The sequence below is a fragment of the Eretmochelys imbricata genome, chromosome 3, assembly GCF_965152235.1.
Source record: "Eretmochelys imbricata isolate rEreImb1 chromosome 3, rEreImb1.hap1, whole genome shotgun sequence".
Classification (NCBI taxonomy): Eukaryota; Metazoa; Chordata; order Testudines; family Cheloniidae; genus Eretmochelys; species Eretmochelys imbricata.
This window is the reverse complement of record NC_135574.1, coordinates 110,738,459-110,752,868: the sequence shown is the minus strand read 5'-3', so window position 1 is coordinate 110,752,868 and position 14,410 is coordinate 110,738,459. Positions and strand designations below refer to the sequence as shown.

Below are 14,410 nucleotides of genomic sequence, written 5' to 3'. Positions count from 1 at the left end.
CAGTGTAGCTCTATTGGAGGGTATATATAGCTCTACACTTTAATTTTTAGTCATGTTCCTACATGTGTTAATACGTTAAGTAGAAAGACAACAGTAATTTGTTCTTTGTCATGTTTAATCCTGTATCACTTACAAGAACCAAGGCTGTAAGATCCAGACCATTTTTGTTCAATTTTTTGTAGGCCCATGAAGCGTGGGGTCTGTTGAGGTTCCCAACCTGGGGTGGATGTTGAAGTGTTCATAGAGGTGGGTGTTCCAGGCTTCATCAGGTGGTTTACAAACATTCACAGCTTTAAATGGACTGATTCTAGCAACATCACAATGAGGCAAAGAAGCTGACAGACCCTCCACATCATTAATGTCAGCTTTCACATCAACAGCTGTGCCATTTTTTCCATGAAGATTGTTAACAGTGTAATAGCTTCATAGCGTCAGACTACTGGCAAGAAATGCTTTTCTTGGAGACCACATGTCCACCCCATGAGACTCTCTATTACAGAGTGCTTTGCAGCTGACAGCCCCTTGACATTGAGCTAAAGAATGGAGAGTGAAGAACCAATGACTACTACTCCAGTACCCTTATAACTGGAATCCAGATTCATTCTACTGTTTAGTTTCACTCAGAGGGTACTCACAGGGTGCACAATGAGAACATAGCAGCATTGCTCAACATCTGCACAAATGGAGAACTGGCATATGACCCAAAAGCAGTATATATAGGAATAACTCTAGCTCATACACTTTACTATAAGGACCACCACAACAAGGTAGCTCCAGAAGATTAAGAGCAGAAATGGCCTTTTAAATAAGCTTGCAGGCTCAACTTCGGGAGCTAATGCATGAACACTTCAGAGCTTGGCACTAGGCCTCTGCTATTCAGCTGGAGAATAACCACACAGGAGCACAGTAAACTCTCCCCACACACAGTTAACTGATGCACATTTGACTCAAAATGACAACAAACAGGGACTATGAGACCAACAGACACTGAGTGGTACCAGTCCTTTCTAAAAGCCTGACTCCTAACATCAGGTATTATATTGCAGCAAAGGACCTCCTTGACAAAAATCCAGGAAATACCACAACTGCCACTTTTCAAAGATATGGCAAGTGACTCACCAAAGGAGCAATCTGGCCTATATTCCTGGCCATCTCAAGGGAAGACGTTGTTACATTGTGGCGAGCAGAGTAGGAACAAGCTGCTCCCTTTGTAAGGAACTCCTTCCACATCACTCAGTTTGGTGAAAGACTGCCTGGCTTCTTGCCCCCATGCTACCTCTGATGCAAGCTCAACCATTTCAGATGCAGGGTGGAGAGGTATGTGGTAGATGACCACATCCTGGAACTCAGGAATGGTCCTCTATGTGGCTGAGGTGCAGCTGAGGATGCCGCACACTTCCTGATTGACTGCTCATCCGGTGCTGATCCATCTGGGCTTTTTAGACACCATGCTCAGAGATTCATAGATTTTAAGGCCAGAAAGGGCCATCATGATCATCTAGTCTGGCCTCCTGCACATCGCAGGCCACAGAACCTCACCCACCCACTCCTGTAATAGGCACATAACCTCTAGCTGAGTTACTGAAGTCCTCAAATCATGATTTAAAGACTTCAAGTTACAGCGTTTCCACCGTTTACACTAGTTTAAACCTGCAAGTGACCCATGCTCCATGCTGCAGAAAAAGGCGAAAATTGCCCAGGGTCTCAGCCAGTCTGATCTGGGAGAAAATTCTTTCCTGACCCCAAATATCGTAATCATTAGACCCTGAGCATGTGATCAAAACCCAGACAGACACCTGGGAAATAATTCTCTGAAATAACTCAGAGCCCTTACTATCTAGGGGCCCATCACCAGCTATTGGAGATGTACTACTGACCCCAAAGCTACTGAACACAAAAACACTTCTGATGCCTACTTAAGCCCTCTCGACTTTTTATTTTGGGGGGGGGAGGGGAAGAAGGGGATTGATACATTTTTGTATCTCCCTACTTGATATTTTGAATTTTCCATTTTTACTGTACCACTTGTGCATTTGCTAATAAAACTCGTGTGTCATGGTACAGACATTTGCATCTTCTTGTGATAGCTAGCATGTGCTAGAATTGACTAAAAATTCAAGTGTAGACATACCTCACATCTATGAAACTATTCCGATTTACACCAGTTGAGGTTCTGGCTCTTTAAAATCTAAAGTTAGCACCGGAACCAAAAAACTGCCCACCTTCTTGGTTTTCAAAATATGGATCCAAATAGTATGGCTTGATCCTATCTTTATTTAAAATACTTTCCCTGTCTGCCAATATTGCATCTTTCTCTAGAAGTTAGAGTTCAACAGATTTGGGGGTTAACTTTGAATATGCCCCTACCCCAGCTGCAGAGGCTTACCTGAAATTTAAAGTAATCTTTGGATCCAAGTACACTACACAAAAGGGGAGATGCACAGAGTCTCTCCAGTAACTCAGAGAATCAACAGCAGTGGCAGACTTACTACTAGTCACGCTGTGTAAGTGGGGTCTCGATGGTGACAGATGAACCACTCCTCTATTCTAAACAGTGTCTGACAAATAATCAATATCCTCCTATTTACCAGCTCTGCTGCCCCTGGCCCTGCCTTTTCTAGGTTTGTTCCATGTTTTCCAGCCACTGTTATTTAATCATCATCTAATTCTTTACTTCCCCCATGAATGCCAGGACATGACAATATAGAAGTTTGGATTAGAGTCTGCTTCTGAGGATGCTGTATCTCAAACTACATTGCTACTTATAGCATGACTACTGCTGCTCATGTTAATGTTGTTTCCCCCATTCAGTCCACTACAGAAATGATACATGAAGGGCTAACCTTTTTTAAGGTGCTGTTTTTTCAGTGTTTCTGAATTCAGCAGGAGCTATGTGCTCAATACCTCTGAAAAAAATAAGGCCACAACCAAAGCACAGAAGTAGAAAAATTCTCCAAGACCTGAAGAGAGAGTAATCAGATCCCTGTCCTACTCCAAGTAATTGGGAGGAGTTAGTCCTGCGTCCTGACCTTGGTTTAGTCAGGACTGCTACTTTGTAGCACAATGATGAAGGCTTTTCTGCTCCTCCTCTTTAAGATGCGCTTTGGTAACAAGTGTAACATGAATGCGAGGGTAGGGCTCTTAATCTTCTTTGCATGGATGTTTGAGAGCCTAAGGGCTGCTGCTGAGAAGTATCTACCTCCCACTTGTTCTGAGCTAACTTGTAAGGTCCATGACAATCAGTTGCAGAGTCCTACAGTAGATTCAGTGGTGGATAGGGATCGGTGCAGGTTGGGAAGCAGCAGCAAATTGCCTTCAGCTTGTTTCATTTAGGAGAAAGGCCATCATATGTATAAGGTGCAGCCCCTTCGTGAATGACTTGCCTAGGCTGAGGTAGAGCAAGTAGGAGCCGCCCACCCTGCAGGTAACATATGCATGAACTAATGTGGCAAGAGGCACATCTGGGAGGAATGGGTTCTCCAGAAATGGAAGAAAGCATTCTGGTAGTGGTTACAGTTTGCAAGGCATTTTTCAGGTCTGCAGTTATTAGATTGTTCAGGGACCCAAGGCTATGCAGTTTAACTGCCTGAAGTCAAATACCTACAAGTGAGAGGGAGGCAGTGGTGTTCACCAGTTCCCCAAACCATTTACTTTGTAGCATCATTTTAGACTTTATTCTTCAGTTTGAGCCAGTTGTTCATTCAGGCTGCAATTGCCTTCATGCACACGGATATCTGTGACAGCATGGTATCAAAGCTGACTGGAAAAGATACATAGAGCTGCATGTTAAGTTCTTGGAAGTGCTGCCCTTGTCATCTCAGTATGACCTACGGGTGACATCTAGACGATGACCAGCAGGAGTTGCAGTATTACACCCTTAGAGCTCTTGAGCAGGAGAAGCTGCCCATCATGATTCCCTTGACACCTTTGAGGAACACTGGGCACTGTCCAGGGTTGTCTGCTTGGTGTCCCCTTCAGGTTCCCTTTCTTTGACCCTTTGACCTTCAGACTTGTCCCTGTTAGATTTTTGGTTGTCCCCTGTAATTATCTGAGTTTCTGGCCCTTGTGGATCCTCCCCACAGGCTGGGAGAGGGTCCTTTAGCAGGGGGTGTGCTTGTGCCTGCCCACTTTCTGGAACCGAATATGTGGGGGGGGATCATTTCAAGACCAGCTAGGAAGAAAAGAGTTAATGAAATTCTATTGTCTCTTGCTGGGGCATGTTGCCAGATCAGCAGCACTTTGTGGTCAATGGTTTTTAAAATGGATAACAGGCTAAGCAAGATAACATCAGCCTGTCTTTTCTTGCTCCACCCCAATGAGGAATTCCTCCATCAGTGCAGTCTTGTTTCCATGCTTTGTCTTGAAGCAACACTGGAGTGGGGTCCACGATATCAGTTGCTGGAATCTGTTCAGTACAGAAGCTAGTGGGGTCTCTAGCATACAGTGTTACTCTGAAATTTGTGATAGTTTCAAGAGGGCAAATTGGACCATCAATGTCTGATTAAATTTAGTGGCCAGTTTCACAGCTGATGCCATCCACCAAAACCTGTTTTCCTATCCTCTGTCTGAAGTTTTACACTAATAGGAGACATTTCACTGAAACTGGGATGCTTCCTTCTGATTGGATCTCATTGATTTGATAATCAAGAAAGGATGTGCACAGTTTATGGTAAACAGTAACAAGAACTAGCCCTAATGCTGTGTTGCTTAGGAAAACGTAGTGAAATGAGGGTACGACACACACTACTTTGCCATTTTGCCTGATACAGTTAAAAAAAAAGTGATTAGTTCTACGGAAAAATTGTCATCACAAAAAACCAACACTCATAACAAGTTGCATTTTTAAAGCACTGCACAAACATTCATTCATTCACACACTCCAACACCTCTGGGTAATAGAATAAAAGTACCCTCATTTTAGAATCAGAAGAGATGCTGAGAGGTTAAATGGCTTGTAAAGTGCCAATGATTTGATGTGCGATCGAGCCAAGATTAGCATTCAGGAGTTGGAGGATTCCAGTCCTGTCCTCAATGCAGGGTATCCAGTTTCTTGGAGAGTCCATTCTAGCACATAAAAATCACAGCTACGTAACAGCCACTGGGAGATGGGATCTTACAACATGTGAAGTTGATTGTGATGCGAGTCCTGACCTAAAAATCGCTAGTGCTGGCTGTGACACATGTAAGAGAGCATTGGACTAGGCATTTCATAACTCCTTGTAGCAAGGCGGTCTGGTTCCCCGCCGCCCCAGAGAGGGACGAGCCTCTCTGGACGCCAAAGTGGGCGGAGCCAGCAAACCCTGTGCCTGCCCCTCAGAGGTCAAGGCATATAAAAGCCCGACCCCAGAGCTCAGTTGAAACACAGCCACCAGAGAGGCCAGACGTATGTGGCGGAGCTCCCAGCTGGGAGACCACGGCGATCGGCGGCCGACCCAAGGACTGGCCATACCAGCCAATGCCTAAAGCTAGCCCGAGCCCAGAGCTGCTGCCAAGTTTGCTGTTCACCAGTTACCCAGAGGAGCCGCCAAGCCAACCGAGTGCCAGTTACCCCGAGGAGCCCATGGTGTGTGACCCCTTAGAGGACGCCGGCCGGACTCAGTATCTCTGGAGGGATGCAGTGGAGTGGCTGGACTTGAGTCCCCCCTGCCACCCATCTCGCGGGTGGCAGTCTCCCCCTCTCCGAGGCCGCTCGGAGCCAGGAGCCTGGGTTTGCTATTGAACTCAGCTCAGCCCCTGCCTGAGGGCCCTGAGCTACTAACTGTTTGTTGCCCTGCCCTGACCCAGGGCCTGGGCCTTGCTATTGAACTCTTTGCTCAGGCAGGCTAGTTCCCCGACACACCTGACAGAAGTAGCGAGGCGGTCTGGTTCCCCGCCGCCCCAGAGAGTGACGGCCCCGGCCGGACATGCCTACACTCCTATACATCAAGTTACAAAGCACTGTATCTCAGAACATACACAGCAAACACCTACCCATCCTTAAATACCAATACACTCACTAAAGTTCCCAATATACAGATAGGCCACTTAGAATAGGAGGAAATTAGGAAACATTTCAGTTACTGAACAACATTTTCACCTCCAAATATTCATCTAATCTTCCTCTTCTCTGGGGAAACAATGATTTCTAGTGATGAAATCATGGGGCTGGGAGGCAGGACTTTTTGCTTCTAAACGCAGACTTTCACTGGCAGTGTATTACCTACAAAGACTTTGCACTAGTTTGGCAAGTCTCTTGAGCTCTGTGCCTCAATTTACGACTCTACAAAATATGTATGATACTCCCCTACCTTGCAAAATTCTCATAAGGCCTTATTTTCAAAGCACTTTATGACCTAAGGAGTTCTGCATAAGTATATTAGATGAGTTTGTTAGTTGCTTCTCTTGCTACCTTAATTAATTCCACATTGTAACTAATATTAAAGAAACTCCACCTGAGTTTCTTTAGTACTATGCCCTTTCTTACTATACTTAAAATGATTAGAACAGAAAAGAGAGGTCCTGAAAGGACCAAAGCAGGCTATATTAATAAGCTCTCTGTTCACCTACTCCTTTTGAATAAGGTGTAGTTATTGTAAAATTTTAAATTGCTACTTTTACCAAATCCCTATATTCTTTTGATTGCCTATTATTCTACCTTCTCCATCTCTGTAATCTGTTTTCCATAATAAGCTATCCAGAAGCATGAATAGTATTTCAGACAAGGCAATATAACAGGATCATACATGGCTCCATATTGGACCCGCCACTTGCTTCAGTTTTCCCACCTTCAGTTTCTCAAATTACAACCAGGCCACTTATCCATCACCACTACCCCTGGTTGGGGTCTGAATTATTAAAATAATATCACAGTTCAAATGTCAACTTGGGCAAAAAAATGTGTACCCCCCACCCCTCTCTCAGTTACTTCAGCCCCTTCCTGGACTCAATAGTTTTTTCCCCTAAAACTTTCTCCCTCCAAATCTCTCACTGGGGGAGCAGGCTCCCTCTTAGGGGAAGTTCCACATGTGGGCTATTATCAGGTGATCCTGATCACCAAACTGAACTGCCAGACCAAGCCCAAATCCATTACCTAGGGCCCAATAACTAAGCACAGACGGGGCTAGGCCCAACTCACTAAAAGAACCAGTCCCCTCCCCAGACAGGCACCAAGTAACTTCTTGTAATATTTATGATGGACCAGGCTTTGCTCTCATTTGCAAATGTGTAAAACCTGTTTAAATCCCAAGTCATCAATAGAGTTATTCCTGATTTACATCAGTATAACTGAAAGCCAAGCTTGGCCCAACACCACCTTTCCCATACCTTGAATTTAGTTTATTAAGAGAGAAGCTGTTTCTCATAGTCCATTCTGTTTGAGAGTGAAGCTGCAGACAAAACTTGAGGTGATGACAAAAGACATTAAAAACTGAACAATTATAAATATCTGTTATGTGGCAACAAGATGTAGTACATGAACAGAGTAGATAATAGTCTAAAGCTGCAAAACGGGATTACTGAACTGCTAGAGATAGCATTTGTGTGATACTAGGTGTCCCTTAAAAATGGGTTTTTTTTGTACAGTGAGTCAGGATAGAGTTATGAGGTTTTCACTGTGTGGCTGACAATGCACCTGCCTCTGTGGATAAATTAAGGGCTTCATTTAGCTTAGTACCGCAAAGATTTTGATTTTTACATTCACTCCCATTCCTCTCAATTAAAGTTGCTTTTTTAAAGGCTTTTGTTTTTGCTTAGCTGTGTATTTGAATGCAAGACATCCAATATTGTGTCAGAGCAATGTTAATGTGTGACTCTGTTCCCATTTGTGTTAAACTACCCAAATTTATGGCACAGCAGTATCACTGCAACTTAATTGTGAATAATGATTTGCTGCTTAGTGCTGGATCTGCCATTTTTAGCACTTAATTAGGACAATCCAAAGAAAGTATTTTCTTACAGCTTTGTAAGTGCTTATAAGGCATGTTGTGAGCCCTATATTTCTTACCTCAGCCAGCTGCCTGACACAATCCAGACTCTAAGTAAAGTTATCACCAGTTTGCTTTATTACAAGATCAACCCCATCAACTTTTTTTTTTTTAAATAAAAACCACTCAAAGCTTATGGAATATAGAAAACTAAAAGTACATAAATATCTGAATAAAAACACGCTATGATTCTCAATGAAATTTCCAATTTACTAAACAAAACAGTTGAGAATTCCTAATAAAACTTATAATGCCACAGAGGAAAGTGTTTCACAGTCAGACACCTTAAGGATGGAGGTCTTAATAGAAATATGCTACCTGGTAGAAGTTCTAATACAAAATTTAAAGGCTTCATATCAGTGAAATATGACAAAAGACATTAAAAACTAGATTATAAACATCTGTTATGTGGCAACAAGATGTAGTACATGAACATAGTAGATAATAGTCTAAAGCTGCAAAACAAGTTTACTGAACTGCCAGAGATAGTATCACACAAAAGCGAATTTTGTTAAATTTAGATTATTTGATTCACTGTATTGTATCTGTAAACAGATCTTAAGTACCATTTGTGACAATCTGAAACATTTTATTATAGGCTATGAAAATACTAGCCATGTGAAATGAGGTACAATAAATTATAGGTACAGTTCTTAGGTATATCACTTTTAATACTATTTTATTTTTATTCTGGTAGCACCCACAACACGGTAGGCCCTGTTTACACACACACAGGAAGATGCAACCCTTCCTCCAACATGCTCACAGACAAGAAAACAAGCAAAAGGAATGGTGGAGAAAAGGCAGAGTTGTGAAAGTCCTTGAAGGCAGGCAACAGAAGCTTAAACGTGATGTGGTTGAAAACAGAGAGTTAATGGTGAGATTCCCAAAGGAGGACATGGTCAGAGTGATAGACAAGGTAGATGATCTTAGCAGCCATGTTTTGAACAGACCTGAGCAAGGCAAGGGATGTGTCAGAAAAGCCAGACATGAGGAGGCTGCAGTAGTCAAGACAGGAGCTGAAGAAGGCCTGAATGAGTTTTTTCGTAAGGGAGAGTAAGTCAGAGATAGCTATTAAGTGATGGGCCTTAGTGACAGGAAGAATGGTGGTGTTGTCAAGCAAACAATGTGTGTTTTAATATGGCTAAAAACAAAGAATGTGGCCATAGTTACAGGATGGAAAACTATCTCGGGAAGCAGTGACTGAAAAAGTTTTGGGGTTTTTGGTTGATAATCAGCTGAACACAAGCTCCCAGTGCGACACTGTGGCCAAAAGTGATGATGAAATTCTGGGATGCACAAGCAGGAGAATCTTGAGTAGGCACAGAGAGGTTATTTTACTTATGTGTGTGGCAGTGACGTCACCACTGCTGGAATACTGTGTCCAATTCTGGTATCCACAATTCAAGAAGGATGTTGACAAATTGGAGAGGGTTCAAAGAAGAGTCATGAGAATGAATAAAGGCTTAGAAGACATGCCTTATAGTGATAAGCCTAAATAGATTGAGCTCCTTAGCGCAACAAAGAGAAGGTTAAGTGACTTAGTCCCAGCCTATAGGTACCTATGTGGGGAACAAATATTTGATAATGGGCTCTTCAGTCTAGCAGACAAAAGTATAACACAATCCAATAGCTGGAAGTTGAAACTGGACAGGAAATAACACTGGAAATAAGACTTAAGTTTTTAAAAGTGAGTGTAACTAATCATTGGAATAACTTACCAGTGGGTGTGATGGATTCTTCATCACTGGCAAAGAGCCAGCTCTTCCTTTTAAGGATAAGAAAATTCTTAGCTCACAAAAGCTTATGCTCAAATAAATTGGTTAGTCTCTAAGGTGCCACAAGTACTAATCATTGGAATAACTTACCAGTGGGTGTGATGGATTCTTCATCACTGGCAATTTTTAAATCAAGACTGGACATTTGTCTAAAAGATTTGCTCTAGGAATTTTGGGGAAGTTCTATGACCTGTGTTACATAGTAGGTCCAACTAGATGATCACAATGGTATCTTCTGACTTCTGAATCTCTGACTCAATGAACAGTGACAGAGAACAGAGGAAATGGAGAGGATTTTGGAGGACAGATGAGGCATTCTACCAAAGTGTGCCAGGATACTTTATTTGTAATAATTACATTCCCCAAAATGTGGCTTAACTGTAGGAACTACTAAAAACCACCACAACCCACAATGGAGAACTTGGACAAACCTCATGTGAGCGAACCTAAGAAAGGATCAGATTTCAAGGCAAGACCTAAAATACACAGGCAAACAAAGTGGAACCAATGGAGAGCATCTCTGACTTCACTAACTAATGTATTGACCTGGATCTGCCTTATACCTATAGGACATTAAATATCATATACACATGCTCAAGCTGTTACCCTGAAAAAAATCGATGAAACAGGCACACATACTTACTATAATGGTTAAGTTATCTCATCATAAATATGCTAGGTTTAAAAAAGATTGTGTAAAATAAGATCAGTGTCCTGGGATGTTGATCCAAGACTTAGCATAAAGGTATGTAACTAGAAGAGCCAGCTCTTCCTTTTAAGGATAAGAAAATTCTTAGCTCACAAAAGCTTATGCTCAAATAAATTGGTTAGTCTCTAAGGTGCCACAAGTACTCCTTTTCTTTTTGCACATACAGACTAACATGGCTGCTACTCTGAAACCAAAATCATTTTGTAACTTTAGAAAGGGTATAGATCAATGTCTCATTCATTGTTAAAATGGACAGTATATTTCTCTGCACATCTCGCTTCCTAGTCACATTATCTTGCCTTTACTCCGAGTGTAAACAGCACTCCCAGCTAAGGTTTTAAGCTTCATATATAAATATATCCCCTCCCCCCCGCGATACTCAATCAAGTTGTCCATATCTATAAAACGCAAAAACGTGAGCATTTACATCAGAAAAAACTAACCAAAATTATACTGATTTACTAGGAAGACATCTTTACACTCCCTTCCTCGGTTCAGCTCTGCCACCTTGTCACCTCTTAATTTATTATTAAGGTATATCGGTAACAGGCAACCACAGTAACACAGTCCATGCATGGAGGGCTGGCATCCTCATGAGGGAACAATGAAATGAGAGTCAAAGACTTACCTTCCAATTAGCAGAAACTCCCCAAGCACTCCAAGGCGTCTCATGGCTATGAGGATCCCCCTCACGGTCATTCCCTCACAGAAACAAACCACAACCCTGGCCTTGGGTAACCTTTCACGGAGTTTCCGCAGCAGCCGATCAAAGCTCTTTTCCCCAGCATTGCTGTAGATCTTGTCTGAGTGAGCGATGCACAGGCCTTCTTGGGCAGCCAGCTCTTTGAAGGCCTCCATTCCGCTTTCCCCATAATTTCCTAAACAAAATAAATTATGAGTTTGATTTTAATTCAACAGCAATAGCAGATGACAGCCTGTTAAGAGGGGATGGGGTGGTGGGAAAAATCTTCTCACATCAGCTAATAATAGTATCGTTGACATTAAGGGGAACTAAGGAGATTCTTCTTTTATTAACTGATTAGTGGGGCTGTTGCATTCTCTGCCTATAACCCAGTACTCTGTATGTAACTGGAATGCCACGGAGCAATGAGAATTTCCTTTATCTTAATTATATTCAACTTGGCAACTGGAGGCTTTTGCTTTCTTACTTTCATTAATAGTGGATGCCAAAAGCAGGCGTGGAAAGGGACAGAGATGGAGGCAAGGGGAACAAAGGTCAACTAAGACAATGAGGATACCAGCTCCTTTGTTAATACTCTGAGGATGTAGGAAGGCAGAAGTCATGGTGGTGCCACTGGCTACTCCAGCTGTTTAAGTAACAGGAATAAACAATGAAATGAGAAACAGCTCTAACAGCCAGTGGCAGTTCTAGGCCAACATTTAACTTGCCTCTACTATAATGTGCTAATTAATGAAGGTAGCAATGCTGTTTTTCATTTACAGGTTGATCAGTTAAGTGCTGCTGTTGCTATTATCCAACTACAGCTAAAGGACAGGAGACACTAGATATGGTTTTAATCCGGCCACAACTTTATTATTAGATGTCTGGAACTACTTGGCAGACAAAAGTGTACAGTGCAGGTAACCCCATGTTCATTCAATAACTATCCGGGGGTGGATGGGAAAGGGGGGCAGGGGGAAGAGAAGCTTCCACTAGCCCTCCCCTTTTTCCATCCAGGTCCCAAAGCGAACCCACTGCTGGGACCTTACCATCCACACTCCCCCTCATAGGAGGGGGAAGGTAGGCTATAAGAAAGGGGGGTGGGCTCCCTACCATACCATTCATAGTAGCCCCTTTTTAACCCCTCCATCACTACCCTCTTCCCCCGTAAAGTTCTGTTCCCTTTCCCTCAGTAAGCCGGACAATGCCTGCCTCCTCCCTCTTGCTTAAAGGGGCAGCGTGGTCATTCTGGAGTCCCTAGATTGCAGGAATGCACAGAAGTGCTTATTATTTAAGGGCACTTTTGAAAGCATCCCTCCATGGTCTACTACAGTTGCTAGGCTATTCAAGTAAGGCCTTCTGCTGCTGTTTTGGGGTTCCCCTGTGGAAATGAGTTGATCACAGCCCATATTATGAGCACTGGAAACTTCCCCATCCATAACTGTCATCTGGAAGAGCTTTTCTATTAATTGTTGTGAATGACACCAAAAATTGAGAGGAAAGTGTGTTTATTTTCCCCCCTCTGATTCTCTGGTGCCCTACACCTCATGTAATCATTTACACTAGTGCAAAAGTGAGTAAAAGGAAAGCATTCTGATTTTGTAGCATTTTATACCCACTTAGCCCTAGTGTAAAGGATTGACTAACGTGAAGGGCAATGAAAAATCCGTTCCAAGATTTTTATTTTTTTTTACGTACAATATTTTTTACACACCTCAGTTTCTGGGATAATTGCTCAAATTAGAAACATTTGAAACTTAAGCCTCCCACAAACTTTGGGGGTTCAGATAAAACGGAACCTGGCTCTGGAACGACTCTTGGTTTTGCTTTTATTAAAAAAAAATCCAATCCACAGTTATATAAAACCAACTCTGCTTTCTGCTGCAGAAGCTCTGTGAAGTCACAATCTATATTTGTGACATTACATTACAATTCATTACCATGAACACGTATGTCAAACCACCACTAATCAGGCAATATGAGCAGACTGATCACAACAGAGAACTCCCTTCTATGCATAAGTATTTGTTACTAGCAGTAACAAGAAAGGGGCACAAGAGATGTATGTATTTTTATGGTGCTTACATGAAGTATTCTATTTTGTAATCTTTATTGGACTGTGGCATTGATTCTTCAACTGTTAATACCTAACCCAACCAATGTGCCAATCATCTGACTACTGCTACACATATACCCTTTTTTGTGAAACTACAGAGATGGAATTGATCGTGGTCATTAGGCCAAAGAGTACAGCTTCAGTTTCTAGCTTTCCTTCCGTGTGAAATTTTCAAATTAGTAAATACATAATAGGACAGTTTTAAAATAACATTCTTCCTAATGGTCTCCAAAGACACAAACTATGACCCAGAAGAAATAGTTACCAGTGTGAGAATTTAGTGAGGAAACAAGATTTAGAATGATATGAAAGCCTGATGAAACAAAGGGCTTTATTTAAAAAAAATGAAATCAGATATTTTGTGAAAGATCAGGCGAGCTGATGAGGTGAGGCCTCACATTCCCAGTCAAATTTGGATATACCTTTCTAGGCCCTAACCTTGCAGTCGCTGCATAAGATCTTGCAGGATAGGGCAGTAACATGAATACTCTTCTTTTTTATAACTTTACTTCAGTCACCAGACTGATATGGGACCAGATGCCATGGAAATCTTGAGTACTGACCTAGCACTACTGAAAACTTTTATTCTTTTGCGGTCAGTCTGTGATACCATGAAGTGTGAGGAAGGGTCTCTTAGATAAGATAGTAATTCCACTGAAATCAATGGGACTACTTCTAGAGTATGGTACTACACAAGAGAAGTAAAGGGATCAGAATCTGGCACTTCGTGGGTTTTGGGGCTTTTTTTAAACACACAGAGACATACAAAATGCATATGCCAAGTTATTTTTAAGAGGTTCCTTACTTCTAAATTAATAGAGCCCTAAAGTGTATGCAATGTAAAGAGGGGTTTTCAAAGGCTCTCCTTGGCCTAATTCGGCTCCCATCTAAGTCAATGGTAAAACTCCCTTTAATTTCAGTGGGAACAGAGGCCAGTGCTGAGCAATGATAGTGTTGTTTTTGATAAAAACCAAAACACTAATTAATTCTGAGTGATAACTGAGAACACACCTGTCTGTAACAAAAGAGCTTAGTATTTACTCTAAGATATGTAATTTAATACTATTGAACAGGAATGTATAATACCAGGTGCCAATAGAGGAAGAGTTACTGCATATCAGACCACTGGAAGAGGATATTTTCAAGACCGTTTGAAGGAGGAAA

The 14,410-nt window shown here is 42.0% G+C and overlaps 1 protein-coding gene across 3 annotated transcripts in view; it reads right to left on the bottom strand.

Moving 5' to 3' along the window:
* GRM1 (glutamate metabotropic receptor 1) overlaps positions 1 to 14,410 on the bottom strand; it is a 273,727-nt gene that overhangs the window by 208,334 nt on the left and 50,983 nt on the right. For all 3 annotated transcript variants that reach the window (XM_077811781.1, XM_077811782.1, XM_077811783.1), the window contains exon 2: positions 11,077 to 11,326. In XM_077811781.1, coding sequence (XP_077667907.1) covers positions 11,077 to 11,326 — 250 coding nt within the window. The remainder of the gene's footprint in view (positions 1 to 11,076; positions 11,327 to 14,410) is intronic.